Source organism: Leptonychotes weddellii, chromosome 8, assembly GCF_054177405.1.
Source record: "Leptonychotes weddellii isolate Sample4059 chromosome 8, ASM5417740v2, whole genome shotgun sequence".
NCBI lineage: Eukaryota > Metazoa > Chordata > Mammalia > Carnivora > Phocidae > Leptonychotes > Leptonychotes weddellii.
Window position 1 is genome coordinate 113,820,862 of NC_138376.1, and position 17,227 is coordinate 113,838,088.

The window sequence follows — 17,227 nt, forward strand, 5'->3', positions numbered from 1 at the left end:
CCATGATCCTGAGATCATGATCTGAGCCAAAACCAAGAGTCGGACACTCAACTGACTGAGCCACCCAGGCACCCCCGAAGTTAGTGTCTTTTAAGAAATGGACTACCATTCAAAGAATTACCAGTTTGGGGGGGAACATCTCTGTTTGGGAACCTAAAAGTGAATATTATCACAGTTAAAAATGACAGTTTAGTCGCACTTGGAGAACCATGTCCAAGAGATTAATACTCCCTTTCCTTATAACACATACTATGGCAAACTATTTGTGTATAGGGCCAGAGAATAAATATTTCAGACTTTTTGCAAGCTGTACAGGTCTCAATTGGCAGCTATCCAGCTCTGCTATTGTACCCCAGAAGCAGCTATAGACAACTCATAAATGAAAGAATGCACTTGTGTTCTAATAAAACCTTTTTTACAGACACTGAAATTTGAATTTCCTTTAATTTTCATGTGTCATGAAATATTCTTTTGTGTATTTTTTTCAGCTATTTAGAAATGTAAAAATCATTTTTAGTTTGCAGGCCATACTATACAAAAACAGGCAGCAGGCCCTAGTTTGCTGACCCCACCCTTGATATGCAGACATGGACATACATAATATATTTAAGTTTATCTGTAAGCAAATTTGCTCCCCCCAGCTGTGGTGCCTGAATTTGTTTTCAACTAGTTTAGTAGATGATTTCTTTAATGTCATATGTGTACTAAAAGCTGTAGGTGGATTGCCTGTATAAGAATATGAAAAAGATACAGGGGTGCCTGGGTGGCTCAGTCAGCTAAGCGTCTGACTCTTGATTTTGGCTCAGGTCATGATCTTGGGGTCGTGAGATTGAGCCCCACATTGGGCTCCACACAGGATGATTCCCTTTCTCCCCTCCCTCCGCCCCTCCCCTGCTGACATGCACACACTCTCACTCTCAAAAAAAAAAAAAAAAAGACTAATAAAAACTCAGGGTACATTTGTGATATTCTGGTTCTGAAAATATCTAAAAGTCTATTTCAGTAACATCCACAAACTTGCTACCACTGAGTTTCCCCCACTGCTACAAGAAGTATATCCAATGAGAGAATCCTAACTCTGAAGCTCAGAAACAAACTCCCTCGTGCAAAGATTTTTTTTCCCAGAATACAGGCTTGCTCTCGTATATTTTTTCCTTCTCAACTATAGATTTTTCTTAAGTAACTGTGTCTGTGTAATAATCCATAATAACACTTACACTGTGCTATGTGCCAGACACTATTCTAAGTGCTTTATACATCTTAATTTATTTAATCTTAGCAACCAGTCTATGAGGCAGGTATTATTACCTTTGTCTTATAGATGAGGAAACTGAAATGGAGACATTTAGTAACTTGCCCAAAGTCATACAAGTCATAAGAGGAAGACCCCAGATTTAATTAAGTCTGTACTCTTAATCACTTTACTTCCTTTTTAATGAAACCTACTCTCTATTCACATTAACCACCAATCCCCAAGATCATATTCATACCTGTAGATCTCCCAGCAGCAATTGCTCTACTAAACGATCTGATAAAACTGTGATGAAGAAACTCACCTTCAATTTAGTCACAGATATGTTGACCATTGAGAAAATGTTTTAGAATCTAGTCTTTACATTAATAAATATGTTTATATTATCATCTTCTATTATGCATGGAGCTTTCTCTTTTTATTTTCTTACCACCAGTATATTAGAGTCAACAAATGTTCCATATTTATTCTCTCTCCATCCCAATTCATGGTAAGCCATGGCAACCAGAAGAGAGACTCATTCAGATGGCATGCCCACTTTCAGAAACAAAAGTAGTTCCCTTTTGTATTGTCTTAACAATTCTCATAGCCTTGCTTGAGATGAAACTAGCTTCTTGTCTTTTGAGCTCAAGACTGTTACTTAGATGGTTTGGCTTCCAGGCACCAAGAAGAAAAAAACTAGATGAACATCCGTTATTTGCCTTTTATAAGCCAGGTATTCTTCTATGCCGTTTGAATGCATTACCTTCCATAATTCTAACAACACTGTGAAATAGGCACTTTTATCATCTCCATTTAGGGATATGAATAATAAGTCTTAGCTTAAGTTAACTTGTCTTACAAAGTAGCAGAGCTGGAATTTGAGCTCAGGTTGACTCCAGAGATGGAGTTGTTTATCAGTACACTGAACACTGTCATGGTTAAGATGGGTTAGGATAGAATCGTCCTAATGATTCACAAGTCACTCAGTTTGCCAAGACCTGATTTCTTTTTTTTTTTTTTTTAAGATTTTATTTTTTTTTAAGCAATCTCTACACCCAGTGTAGGGCTCAAGCTCATAAGCCTGAGATCAAGGGTCACATGTCTACCAACTGAGCCAGCCAGGTGCCCCGATTTCTCTTTTAAATTTGCTAGTTTATCAGATCATCTTCATAAATTTAACATTAAAATCATACTCAGTAAAGTAATCATATTAATGTGAACTGAGAGGAGATTCTCTCTGTGTCTCTCTAATAGGATGGATAACTTACTGTAAGTAACCCTAGCTTCTTAGAGGACTGGAGAGCTTCATATATTACTTCTAGGCTACAAATTTAATTTGTTGAAGTCCAGGTTTAGGTTTTATGGTATCCCCTTGTGGTCATGGCACTTGATCTTAACATTGTTTAGGAAAAATCCATAAGTGGATTTATAATTAATTGTATCTAATGAGAAAAGACATCTTTGAGCCCACAGACTCTCAAAATTTCATATTTCTCATCAGATAATATTTCCTGTTCTCATGTTACTTTTCCCATGTTGGTGAGAAAGTTTCGATCTTAAGTTGGCTAATTCTCATTTTATCACTGTCCTCAGAGGCATTCTTATGACCCACTCCAGATTTATCTGTATTATCTTCAGTTTCTCAAAACAAGAACACTTTCCCCTAGTCTTAATCTCCAAACCTCATACCTAACTAAAATAAATTACCATTCACTTTCTTGATTTTAAGATAACATTTTACTTACAATCCCTAACACTGTAACTGTATAATCCCACATAGCTAGACAACAAAGACTACTAGATTAATGGCTCTATCTTCTGACATTAGAATACTTTATTTAGCAGCTGTATGAAGATTGGGGTTTGTCTGTGGCTTCTATCAATTTAAAGTGGTAAGATCCCTCTATTTTTAAGTTTTTCCCTAAATTAGTTTTTTTTTTTTTTTTTAGGATTTTATTTATTTATTAGAGAGAGAGCACAAGTGGGAGGCAGAGGGAGAGGGAGAAGCAGACTCCCTAATGAACAGAGAGCCCCACATGGGGCTCAAACCCAGGACTCTGAGATCATGACCTGAGCCAAAGCAGAGGCTTAACTGACTGAGCCACCCAGGCGTCCCCCCAAATTAGTTTTTAACTCATTATTGTTAAGTTAAAACTGATACCACTTATTAAGTCTGCTGATAAACAAATACATTTTTACATCACTGGCAAGTTTTACTTGTTAACTTTGTATGAAAGTAAACCTGTATTAAGCCCTTAAAGTACATTTAACCAGTGGTGGTTGCCAAAATGAAGGTGAAGTTCCTTAAGTATAAGAAAAAGGAGTGCATTCAGAATCGTTCCGACAGCTCAGAATCCTTTATACAGCTGAGGCTCTCAGCACTGGTATTTTATTTTGAAAAACACAAAAATGAAGGTGTAGAAAAAGGAGGACTAGTAGATTTTGAACAGAAAAAAAACAAAAACAACACTCCCAGGATACATCCTTGAAGTGTTTATAGGAGAGAGTAAGTAAGCCTTGTTTGCTGCTATAGAAAGATTGGTTAGAATAATAACAGAAGAAAGATTAGAAGATATTCATTGTAAGGAGGATTAATTTGTAAGAGTATTTTATTAGCATTGTTTCAAACATGAGCCAGATGTAGGGACATTAAAAGAAGTAAAAAGAAGTGGGTGGATTAACAGAAAATGCTGGTTTATTTATTTTTTTTAAATACTGGTTTAGAACATGTGTTTAGTGTATTCAGCAGTAGATATAAGTAGCATTTACATTTCATCAGGAAGAGTAAGACACAGTTTTGTAACTTGGGGAAAATCTCCATATGACAAATGCAGAAAAGAAAGAACTGTTGGAATAGGATACACTGAAAATGAAAAGGAAATAATTTGGGCAGAAAGTTTTAGAGTGAATTTCTCAGGATGAATTCAAAGTACAGGTGAAGAAGATAATATTCTGTCTTAATACTAAAAGTATTATTACATGATTATATGATCTGGATTCTTCTGAAATTTTTTGGCTACAGAACTAAAGGTCTTAGGATTAAGATAAGTTTTGGGTTCTGAAATGGAACACTGAAATCAGTAAAGTAGCTGATGAGTAAAAAGTGCAGGTAGAGGGGGGTATGCTGGCCAAAGGATGGAGTGAAGCTGGAGGAATCAAATGATGGAAGATAAGACTTTTTGGCCCCTCCTGTGGGGATCAGCACAGTTAAGCACTTGGTAAAAGCTTGCTGAATGGATGAATCATAATAATATTCCAACTTAATTTGTGTAGCAATTCTTGAATTGTCTAGGAAGCAGAAAATTCTTCAGCATAAGCTACATTTTATATTACATTGTAATACCAAAAATATTAATTCATTTTTTTAAGAGTTTATTTTTAAGTAACCTCTACGCCAAATGTGGAGCTCAAGCTCACAACCCCAAAATCAAGAGTCACATGATCTTCTGACTGAGAGATCCAGGCGCCTCTATTAATTTCATTTTTTAACCACTATTATCTTCTTCTCTGTAGTGTTTTTGGAAGTACCTAGGTTTGTATTTTGGTTTCTTTTTTTTTAGTTATAACATTAAATAAAATCTTCACAAAAGAAGCGTATTACCTTTCTAAAGGTAATATCACTATTCTAAAACAATTTTTTTTCTTTTGTTCATTTTCCCTCAGTCTTTTTTCAGATACATGTCCATTTTCACTTAATTATATTCTTAGAGTATATTCAGTCTGGTGAGTTTTTTTTCCTACTTAACATGTCTAAAGGATTACTAGTTTTTACCCATTTTTGTAAATAATTTTAAAGGCTATGTACTTTACTCATTCTTCCCTTTTGCTGAACATTTTGTTTTTGATATTATAATCAGGTTTCTCATATTACAGATAAAAATATAGTAGTGAACAGATTCTCTTTCTTGATGTTATAGATAATTCAACAGAAGATTTTTTACCATTGTAGTATTTCTTTACAGTAAATTTCCAATGGTGAAATTTTGAGGATAAAAGATTTTTATGAATCTTGACAAGTTCCCACATTGCTTCTTGAAAGTATCTGTGTATACTTTAAAGAACTGAGTATGAACTATAACAGTTTCATCAGTCTCATCAATGGGAGATGTTTTTGTTTTATTAATTTCCTACCTTTAAAGTAAGCATTTATGCTTTGGAATCATCTTAAATTTTGTCACCACAATGTGAACTCCTAAATGACAACTGTTATAATAGAAAAGGCAACCTGCTGTGGTAATAGGGATCTGAAGTGAAATTTGTTTCCATCTGCATATAAAGTGGTGTTTCATAAAAATTTTACAACTTAATTTTTTGCAAGCTGTCATCCAGCTGAGCTTTTATGTTTTGGCAGGGACCAAAATTATTTATATGCTTGTCCATACCCCTGTATCTAGAAACTGATGAATTTAACAAAGTTGGTATGTTAATGGTTGAGATTTGGTAGCATCTTCCATTTCTGAAATCCTAAAATAGAATTTAAAACCTTATAGTTTTTTTTTAATCTAGTAGTTTTTGATGTGTATTATTTATAAAACGGCACAGCTTCATTTCAAACCTAATTGTTTCCAAAATTGTCCCTTACTTGTTAAGGCTATTCAGATAACCCTTTCTGACACTGCCTCTGGTGTATTGCTCTACTTTTTCTACTGCTAAAGTTCATTCTGAGCTTTTCTATAGTTTCTTCTTTTAGAGCCATCCCTTCTTCATCATGTAAATTGGTTCTCTGTTGCATTCTTAAAGCTTTATGGCTTGTTCAGACTAATCTAAGGGTAGTTTTCCATCATTATTCATCCTCATCTTTTTTTTTTACGTGCGTTTAAAATGCGTCTACTTATGATCTGTATATGGACTGAATATCTTAGTAATGGTTCACTAATTGTTCTAGTACTGGCTGCTTATAATATATATTGATACCAGCTTATATGCTTCAGGTTATGTTGTTCTAGAGGACAGGGATCAAATCCATGTAAGACCTTGTCTGCAGTAAATGATTTTGAAAACTGCAATGTTCTTTCACAGATAAGCTTTGAAATCATACTTGTAACACTGTGAACTTCATATATAGTTCATTTAATTACAGATTCCACATGACAAAGACTGCATTGAAGATTTTAGATTTCTTTTTGAAAAAATGCCTAATTGTTACATAAATTCTTTCATTTGTATTGATACTAGAAAAAAAAAAGTAATGGACTAATACAAATTGCTGTGGGGCCTTATAAATCTCATGCATCCTAACCATCCTGAATTGTGAAACTGTAATACATTGAAACCCCAAAGCATAATTTTTCTGGGATTTGTATGGTTAGGTTAGGTCTACCAAATTCTGTACCTTTATCTCATTGACTTACCATGTTGATGCCTAATGTTTATTTTGCTTTCCAGTTTAATGTCAGCTCTAGAATGGATGCTTTGCCCTGGAAAGCACAGGTAGAGAAGAGCTGTGTTGCCCTAGACATGACAACTTCATTATAATAGCTTTTGTTATGACTATCAGCCTTTATTGGTTACAAGAGAGTATTATAATTCTTCTAAAGTTATTAAGATTCATGAAATGTTCAGGCTATAGGGGCACTTAACAAGTTTCTGTCTTCAAGGTTGGGAAGGTGTTCTAAGATATTTTTTTCCCTTTTCATAATTAAGTGAGGACTGTAGAATTCATGAATTCTTCTTCTGTCCTTATCTCCAAATTGAGTCTTGCCAGCCACTTATTTATATGAAGATTTCAGATATTAGAGGACATGTTATTCAGTATGTTATTGCTAAATAACCCCTAAGTTCTTATATGATTGAGGAAGACATTAAAGTTTGATGAGTAGGTCTAGTTTGGTGTCATTGCTTTGGTTCATGCTGAGATACCAGGAGTTTAATCCACCTACTATTATTTTTGTGCCATCAGTGCAAATATCAACACAGTGAAAAGGCAAATAGTGTCTTAATACCATAATGAAATGGTTTTACCCTTGACCTTTTGAAAAGGATCCTGGAAACCCCTAGGGGTTCACAGACCACACTCTGAGTATCACAGTTGTATACTTCATGGCAATTTATGGAAATGTTTGGAGATTCCACATTTTTGATAACTAAAAGGATATGTATTAAGTCTGATTACTATAACAACTTTTCATAAAAATTATATCAATAAAACAATATTAAAATCTTAACATTTTATTCGAAGACTGCAATATACAAATCTACTAAAGCTATATCATTGTTAAATTGGTCATTAAGTGAACAAAAACTTGTCTAAATATGTTCCTTTATTTTTTCCCCAAACTTCTATCTTTTTATCTATATTAGCAAAGGAGAGTATTAAGGTTAGTCACTAGTGAAACAAAGTCTGGAGATGGCTACTCTGGTTCTCAGAGAGCCCTCTTAAAATAGGCAAAGGTACAGATCTGAACTAGAAGGACACTGGAATATCATCATCATGATGCTGGTAAAGTAATAGTCACTTCCTGAGAATGTATTTTGTACCAGGCACTCTAATAAGCAGTGTATATGTAATGTCACTTAATCTTTACAATAACTCTATGAGGTGTATATTACAGAAGAGAAAACTGAGGCTCAGATAATTAAAGTAAGTTGTTCAGTTCTCATAAGTACAAAGTAATAGAGCTAGGATCTGAACATAGATTTCTTCTTCCAAAGCTTGGGTTATGACCCATTGTGCTTCTCTGTATTCAGTTCATTATCATAATGACTTATTCTTTTGCTATCCTGTTATTTTCCTGTTTGCTCAAAAAGGTCCCTGGTGAAAACTTTTCGATACTAAGCAATAGTTCTCTTATCAAATAGTTGTTTTGGGAATCCGCCTCTCTACTCAAACATGCCCAGTTAAAGAATTACATGGCTTCTGATTTAACTTCAGAGTGTGAGGGAGTGTAGGGCCTTGCAGTGAGGTCTTCAACGACATCCTCACATTTCTCCCTGATGATGATAGGGTAGGTCAAAGCAGTATCCTTAGAAGGCTCAACTTTTTGTTTTCTACTACTAGTGCTACTCAAAGTATGGTGCATGAATGGTTCCAGTCTGCTAACTCTCTGAGACAAAATACATACAGAAATCAAAAGTAAGAGTATGGAAACTTGAATATCATTTGACATTACCACAACATCTGTGCACACATTTAGTTGTTTTTCTTACAAAACACAGATTTTCAATGAAGTGAAAAATTTTTTAAATAGTTTTTGATCACAGCTTGAGAAGCATTGTTTGAAACTATAGCATTACATGATTAGAAGAGTGCTTTTAATTCATCTCCCTATATGTTAAATTTTCTTTTTTGCTTTTCAGCCCTTAAAAAATTTGTTTTTTCAAACCCTTGATTTTGATTATTCTATCTTGTTTTGATTCATTTTTTATTCCATTTTGATTTGATAGCTCAAAAAACTTAGCTATTAACTTTTATGTGAAAAGTAAGCAATTTGACACCAAATATGAGATGATAGTTGCATAGATTTCTGTTAGACCATTCGAATGTAGATAATCATAATTTACATTTGGAATTTGAACTGAGAATCATAGAAATTTGATGTAGGGTCTCATAAAAAATTGTTCATTCAATAAAAAGCTAAGCACTGGAATGGGGCGTCTTGGTGGCTCAGTTGGTTAAACAGCTGACTCATGATTTCAGCTCAGGTCATGATCTCAGGGGTCATGAGATTGAGCCCCGTGTTGGTGCTGGGCGTGGAGCCTGCTTAAGATTCCCTCTCTTACGCTCCCTCTGCTCCTCACCATCCCCCAAAAAAGCTGAGCACTGGGGTTAGAGTGGTAAAGAGAAGATATTTGTTAGCTTTCAAGAGCTAAGGTATAATTCTGCTCACCAAATATATAGTTAAGTGTTTCCTTTGAAATAGAATGGCATTTCTCCATTTGTAAAAAGTTGGAGAATTTGATAAGGTTAGTAATTAAATTAATGACATATGAGAATTTGAAGCTTAAATTCCAATTTTAAAAATACATAGAAGTACTGAAAAATACAGGTGGCAGTACTAATTATTCAGAAAGAGTATCAGAATAGCACAACAGTTAAATTTCAAACTTCTTTAGACAGTGTTTATTACCAAATCTGGCCAAATATTACCAAATCCTACAGCATTTCTGATTGTAAGTCCTGGTATTAGTGACCATCTGAGCAGTAGGTTTAGTGGTATTTAAATATGTATTTGATAAACACTTTTTGGGATACCTAGCTAGGGCCTGGGAATGCAGAGGTAAATTATACACTCTTGTTTCCTAAAGGAGCTAACAATACAAAGGGAAACTAGATAAACATAATGGCAATTCAGTGTGGTAAATCCTGAAAAGAAGTAGGCACAGGATGCAAGGAACACAGAAAGGGAACCAGCACAATCAGGGTGGATGGATCAGGGAAGGTTTTTCTGAGGAGATAATAATTGGACTGAGTTTTAAAATTTTAAAGTCAAACAGAAAATGAGGATTAGTATATCTCAGGCAGTAAACAATGTGTGCAAATGCTATTATAATAATATCAGCTGCAGGTTATTAGGGTCAGAACTAAAGTCATCATGGGGCTGAAATGGAGGACACAGGTTCTTGAGATCCTAACAGAGGAAACAGAATGCATTTTACAAGATTTGGAGTTGCGTCATCTCTTATCCTATATTACTTTACTCACTGTGTTGTGGCCCCACTGACCATTTAGTTCCTGAGATAAACCAAACTCATTCCTGACTTAGGGCCTTTGCACTCGTTATTCCTGCTGCCTAGAATGTACATCCCTTTCTCCCCAACCCCAAGCTCTTTGAGTGGCTGGCTCCTCATCATTCTGGCCAGCTCATCCGTCATTACTTCAGGGATCTTTTCTGACCACTCTTAACAGTAACTGCTCCATCGCCTCCTTCACAGTCAGCCTACCACTCCACATTGTTTTATTCTCTTTGTAACACTTGTCTCAATGTGCTTATTCATGCAGACTAGACATGAGAGCACTGTTTTATTCTCAGGAATACAGGTGCTCAAAATAAATTTGAATGAATGGGTAATGTTGCAGAACTGAGTCGAGCAAATTGGTTATAAAAATGGCTTTTTGGGTAGAAGTGCCTCCTTTAACTGAAGAGTGCTTCATATGAAACACAACTTGAGCCAAATCATTTATCAAGGCCAGCCTGGGGAGGTTAGTCAGAAGACAAAGGAATGGGGTGCCTGGGTGGCTCAGTCGGTTAAGAGGCTACCTTCTGCTCAGGTCATGATCCCGAAGTCCCAAGATCGAGCCCCACGTTGGGCTGCCTGCTCAGCAGGGAGTCTGCTTCTCCCTCTGACCCTCACCCTGCTCATGCTTGTGCGTTCTCTCTCTCTCTCTCTCAAATAAATAAATAAAATCTTTAAAAGAAAAAAAAAAAAGACAAAGGAATTACTTAAAAGTGGCCAGCCTCTTAAAAATTTCAATCAGATTATGAAAGGTCCAGGGGCATGTGGGTGGCTCAGTAGGTTAAGCATCTGACTCTTGATTTCAGCTCGGGTCATGATCTCAAGGTAATGAGATCTAGCCCCATGTCAGGCTCTACGCCCAGCATGGAACCTGCTTAAGATTCTCTTTTCCTCTCCCTCTGCCTGCCCCTGCATGCACACGTGCATGGTACTTGCTCAAATGAATGAATGTGAATGATTAAATTATTAAATAAATTATTAAATAAAATGTCCAGACACCTTTCTAATGCAGATATCTTCGCAAAATGACAGTCTTGAGGAGCACTCAATATCATTAAAAGAAATTCTACTGAAATTCTACTTTAAGTTATAGGATAAAAATTATCTTTCCTCAAGTCCTTATTATAACATCAAAAAAGATAACCTTGTGTTTAAAAACAATTAGATTCTCCACCTCCGTAATTCATATGCTACCTAGAAATAATCTAGATTTCTAGAATTTTTTATATAATTCTTAATGCCAACAAAACAATTTATATAATTTTCACTATCTAGTATTAAAATATTTGTTTTATCATTGCATTTATGACTACTTTCTTGTAAAATATTCATCTCATTAATATTTATTCTTCAAAGTTTGGTTCTTTATAAAGAAAAAAATATAGCCTGTTGGGTGTTCATAAGTCAGGTGATTCCTGCCTGGCAAACTTAGATTATTTTTTAAAAAACAACACATAAGATAAAAAGGAAAAAAAATATGTATTTAAATATATACATATATATGCATTTATTGCTAGATTTGGGGAACTTATGAAAGAATATTACCTTGGTATTTCTTTGAAACTGTTTCTTACTCATATTTTTTTATTCTTATATTTTTATCCTTATTTTTTTCATCATATATTTTTTCTCTCCTAAGTTTAGAAAAGAAGTGTAGGCAACTTACAAGGCCACTGAATACACACTTAGTTGCCTTTTGGATACACCTACCTAATTACCATGGTGTTATTAAATATCATATTAACAATTTATCTAATGAACTGGTGACTTACCTGGCAAACCTACCTGGTATTTCCATGGAAATTTTATTCTACAATGTAGCTCAGGATTTCCCTGTTCCTACTTCTTATATTAACAATACTTTTTTTTTTTTTAAGTTGGCTATATGTAAAAACATTTATCAGACTATTTTTGAAATATTATTTATAAAATACACGGCCTGGACCTCCCATCTGTAAAAGATGAAGTTGGATTCTTCATCCTTCTTTCCAGTATTTTATATTCAATTGTATGCTGTATTTCAAAGTACACAAGACAGGAAATGTATCCTATTTATTCATTATATGTGGAAAAAAAAGGAAAGAAAATTAAATATGCTTTCCTAACTACAGTCATAATAATAACACTATGCAAAAAGGGTGAAACAATGTATTGGTATAGTTCTGTTTGGGAAGTTTAACCTTGATTACTATCACTTAGGTGGAAAAATAAGATTAACCAAATCAGTTTAGTGGCGAAAAATCTAGATGATAATAAGCTAGAGAGTGGTTAGTGTAACATACATTTCTGTTAATTCATTTACATATTAATTCTGTTAATTCACTAAGTTTTAGATACAGCAATGAACAAAATGAACAAATCTCCTTGCCCTCAAGGAGCTTACATTTTCATGGGAAAAACAATGAGCAAAATAAATAAGTTTTAATGATAAATTCTATGAAAAAAAATAAAACAGGGATACATGAGAGTATAGTTTTAAATAAAATACTATACACACACAAGTTATTTTATATATTAAAATAAATAAAATGTTTAAGTATTAAAAAACAATATGCAAAAGAAGGGAAACTTTCATAATGGATAATAATGGTAATTTGATGATAATAATAATAATAGGTGAATCTTACCAAAGGTGTATTGTGTGCCAGACATCGACCCCAGTATTTTGTGTACATTAATTCAGTAATTGTCTGAGTATAGATACATACCACTTGGTCTCCATTTTATGGATGCAAAAGCTAGGCACAGAGAGGTTAAGCAGCTTTTTCAATATCACACAGAAAGGAAAACCAGAGCTGAGATTTAATTTAAACTCAGGCAGCTTAGTTCCAGAACAAGAATTTTTTTTAAGTAACAAAATATTGCTTTAATCTAGTTGTCTTATTATTCACAGCCATATAACAGTGGACAAACAGGCTTCAAGTTAAATATAAGAACTAGCATTTTTTAAAAAATAGTAAGTAAGTACATAAGAACTAGTGTTTTTAACAATTACATATTATTACATACTACTTACACCAGATGTGAAGAGGAGGAAGGTGGATCTATTGACCTTAGAGTAAGCATTCAGAAACTACCTAAAAAATCATAAATGAAGAGATGTAAGAAAATCTTATATCAAACTTTTAAAATCATCTGTTTAATGTACCAGAAACAACTTCCCCACCAAAAAAGTGAGACACATAGCAGATCAAAAGCTAATTCCTTAGAATGCAACAAACTCTTACCAATTAGAAAAGGATTACTAATCTAATGAAAACATGGGCAAAAAACATGAAAAATCAAGACAAAGACAAATACAGGCCAAAATATATGAAAAGATATTTTTTATTTTGCGTATTTAAGACACGCAGTTTTAAAAAGTGGGTCTAGATAAATCATTAAGTAATGGCTAATAGGAAGACAGAGTTGTGGAGGTAATCAGAAGTGGTAAGCTATGGGGCGCCTGGGTGGCTCAGTTGGTTAAACGACTGCCTTCAGCTCGGGTCATGATCCCAGGGTCCTGGGATCGAGTCCCACATCGGGCTCCCTGCTCGGCGGGAGGCCTGCTTCTCCCTCTCCCACTCCCCCTGCTTGTGTTCCTGCTCTCGCTGTCTCTGTCTCTGTCAAATAAATAAATAAAAAAATCTTTAAAAAAAAAAAGAAGTGGTAAGCTAGCAGCTGGTAGATGTACATGGGAGCTGTGGTTGGAGAGCATACCAGCCAAAATTCCAGAAGCCCTACAGAAAATGATTTTGAGTGACTGTTTTCTCAAGGGTGATTTATAGCTAGTACATTACTGATACATCAATGAGAAGTTAATTTGTTACAAACTGGATGCCTCAGGCCATTAACATTCTCTCTTAGACCTTTTCTGTTGAGAAGGCCTGGTTATTAGGATGGAAATACAGGCAGTATATTTAGGAGACTTGACCAGTAGAAACCCAGTGAGAATTTTTTGACAATTGTATAAAGAGGATAAAGAAAAAATTTTAAGCACCAAGGGGAGGTATGAGAGAGTCAAATGTGGTCAATGTTCATTCTTATTGTAGGTTAATTTTCATGAATTCACTTGGGTCTTACCTATGCAATTTAAAAAAAATCCACATATGAGTATTCAATTAAATCATGCATTAAAATGTTAGAATTTATTATTTCACTAAATAGAAAATGTACAGTACAGCAAGAAAATAGTCTCCACTGTGCTATTTATAATCCTGCCTATGTATTTTATTTTCAGGGAACCTTTTATTATTTTATCAGGAGGTTTGTCCTATGATACTGTAGGAAGAAGACCCTGCTTAACAGTTATGCATGGGAAAAGTACTGCTGTGCTGGAAATGGACTATTCAATTGTTGATTTTCTAACGCTGTGTGAAACACCATACCCAAATGGTAATAAGCTTTGCATTTAAAACTCATTCTCTATAGATATCTGTTATTCAAAACAAAGACCTATAGGTTTTCTAAGTAGTTTCCTTATCCTCATATGCTATAATTCTTCTGGGGGAGAGATGCTGTCTTCCTGACTTTTGCAAGTTTTATCTCAGAAGTTAATTTTGTTTAATAAGCTTTATCTGTTTAGTATGACTTAGTAGTCTTTGGTGCCACTTAAGGATAAACAAAACTGTGGACATTAAGAAACATTTTAAAATTCTATAGAACATAGTATATTAATCAAGGTTCTCCAGAGAAACAGAACCAATAGGGTATAGAGAGCGAGAAAGAGAGAATGAATTTATTTTAAGGAATTGGTTCATACAATTGTGGAAGCTAATAAGTCAAATTCATTGAGCAAGATGGCAGACTGAAAATTCAGGGAAGAGTTGTTTTCTTGAGGCAGAATTCCTTCTTTTTTAGAACCTGTCTTTGCTCTTTAGGCCTTCAGCTGTTTGAATGAAGCCCACCCACATTATATCTGATAATCTGCTTTACTCAGAGTCTACTGATTTAAATGTTAAGCACATCTAAAGAATACCTTCACAGCAACATCTGGATTGGTGTTTAGCTGAACAACTGGACACCAAAGCAAAGACGAGCTGACATAAAGTTAACCATCACAACTAGCATATATTCTTTCAAGAGGAATTTAAATCTGGATCTGTTTTACTTCATTTGAAGCTAATTGAAATGTAAAGCTGTAATGCATTTTATAGTTAAAACAGGTGCATATAAAATACCTAAGAAAGAGATTTTAGTAGTACTCGAGTTCCTGTGAGATCCAGTAGTAAGAATTGTTCCTATGGGTGTTCCAATTTAAATTTTGGGTTTGTTGCCCATGCCCTGCCTTGGATTTTGCAATACCAAAGAAGTTTTGTGAACTTCTTGTCTTACTCATCTTTACAAAACTGAAATAATTGTGTCTATTATATAGATTTATCTCATTTAAAACAAAATAGTCTTAAATTACATTAAGTACAAGATCAGAATGTTACATACTTGAGAGAATGGAACAAAATAAAATTAAAAAAAAAAAAACAAGCAAATGTTTATTATCTAATTTGCTGTCTTCTTGCATATTTAAAACTATTGTTCATGCATTGTTTTCCTATTCCAGATTTTCAGGAACCATATGCTGTGGTGGTTCTTCTGGAAAAGGATTTAGTACTTATAGACCTTGCACAAAATGGGTAAGAAATAAAATTTGGTGAGAGATTATTTTAGCATGTAGTGAAAAAGACTCTTTTTAGTATACAGTTGGCTATTTCTTTTGTTTGAAAACGCTACATTTATATTCATAATCTTGACCTCTTTTTACAGTTCCAGACACACATTTCTTAATTACATGCCAGACTTACCAGATCTAGTATGTTGCTCATATAGAATTTCCATTTTTTAAGTCAAAATTTATTGAATTTCTGAAATTTCATATGATTCAACCTAATACTTGGACACACTGGGGGCACACAAAATAAGTCCAAAATTGATCCCATCACAGTTTACCTCCGGAGAAGCTCTGTGGTCTCCCCACCCCCATGTGCTCTCTGTGGCACTCTCATGAATACCATTGTCAGAGGAATTTTACATGCAGCACCAAGCTTGTCACTGTCCTCTTTTAAGAATCTCAGACTTTGCTGATGGAGCCAACCGGGCACCCTGTTATTCTCCTCTTTAAACCACTACAGTCTTTACTGTTGTTTGATTTGAGAGCACCTTCTCAGCCTGCTACTCTACACAGTAGTAACTTAGGATACCTTTCCAACCTGATTTCTCACTACCTTCCTATAGGTGCCTTATTCCCTAGAAAAACTGAATTGTGATCATACTTCAGTGCCTTTTCTTATATGGCTCCCAACAGCTGCAAACGTCACTTGCTTCACTGCTGTCAAAACTCCATATAGCTTTCAAAGTCAGCCCTCATTTCTGCTTCCCCCTCTCTCTTAACTACACACACACACACACACACACACACACACACACTCACACACACACACACACATCTGATCTGTAAATTGCCACCATAGCTCCTTTGCAACGTTTTGTGGTATTTGCCATATTCTGCTCTTTCTAACATAGATGATAGTATGTTTACTTATAACTTCTTTGAATGAAAGGACATTGCATTATTTATTTGTATCTCCTGAGAGATAATCATTAAATATTTAATTGAGTTTACCCATTCAGTATTCAGTGTTTATCAATTAGGGGCAATTTTACCACCCCACCCCCCCGAAATACTTGACAATATCTGTGTAAACATCTTTTATTCATGCTATTGGCATCTAGTGGTAGAGGACAGAGGTGCTGCTAAATATCAACAGTGCACAGGAGAGTCCCTCATAATAAAGAGTTATCTGATCCAAAATGTGAATAGTACCAGGATTGGGAAACCCTGAAGTATAAGTGAACAGTATTATTTACCTTATTTTAAGGCATTCCTAGATTTACATCAACTTAGTATGTGCTACCTATAATTATCAGGTGGGTATTTTTTTCCTTTTTAAAAATTATAAGACCATAGTGGATCAAAGGAATTTATTATTTCTAAATGACAGTCCTAGGGGCGCCTGGGTAGCTCAGTTGGTTAAACATCTGCCTTCAGCTAAGGTCATGATCTTGGGGTCCTGGGATCAAGCCCTGCATCGGGCTCCCTGCTTAGTGGGGAATCTGCTTCTCCCTCTCTCTCAAATAGAGTCTAAAAAATAAATTGATAGTAAAAAAATAAATGACAGTCCTAGAATAACTTATTCTTTTTTAAAAAAGATTTATTTATTTGAGAGAGAGAGAGAGAGAGACAATGCAAGGGTGGGGGGTGTGCGGAAGGAGAGGGAGAGACAGCCCTAAGTCAACTCCATGCTGAGGGCAGAGCCCAGTGCAGGGCTGTCTCCCAAGACCCTGAGC

General features: G+C 34.9%; 1 protein-coding gene across 6 annotated transcripts in view; it reads left to right on the plus strand.

Moving 5' to 3' along the window:
* The window catches only part of STXBP5 (syntaxin binding protein 5), a 177,151-nt gene that overhangs the window by 89,126 nt on the left and 70,798 nt on the right, over nucleotides 1-17,227 (plus strand). For all 6 annotated transcript variants that reach the window (XM_031030702.2, XM_081829115.1, XM_006735799.3 and 3 more), the window contains exons 10-11: nucleotides 14,127-14,281; nucleotides 15,444-15,516. In XM_031030702.2, coding sequence (XP_030886562.1) covers nucleotides 14,127-14,281; nucleotides 15,444-15,516 — 228 coding nt within the window. The remainder of the gene's footprint in view (nucleotides 1-14,126; nucleotides 14,282-15,443; nucleotides 15,517-17,227) is intronic.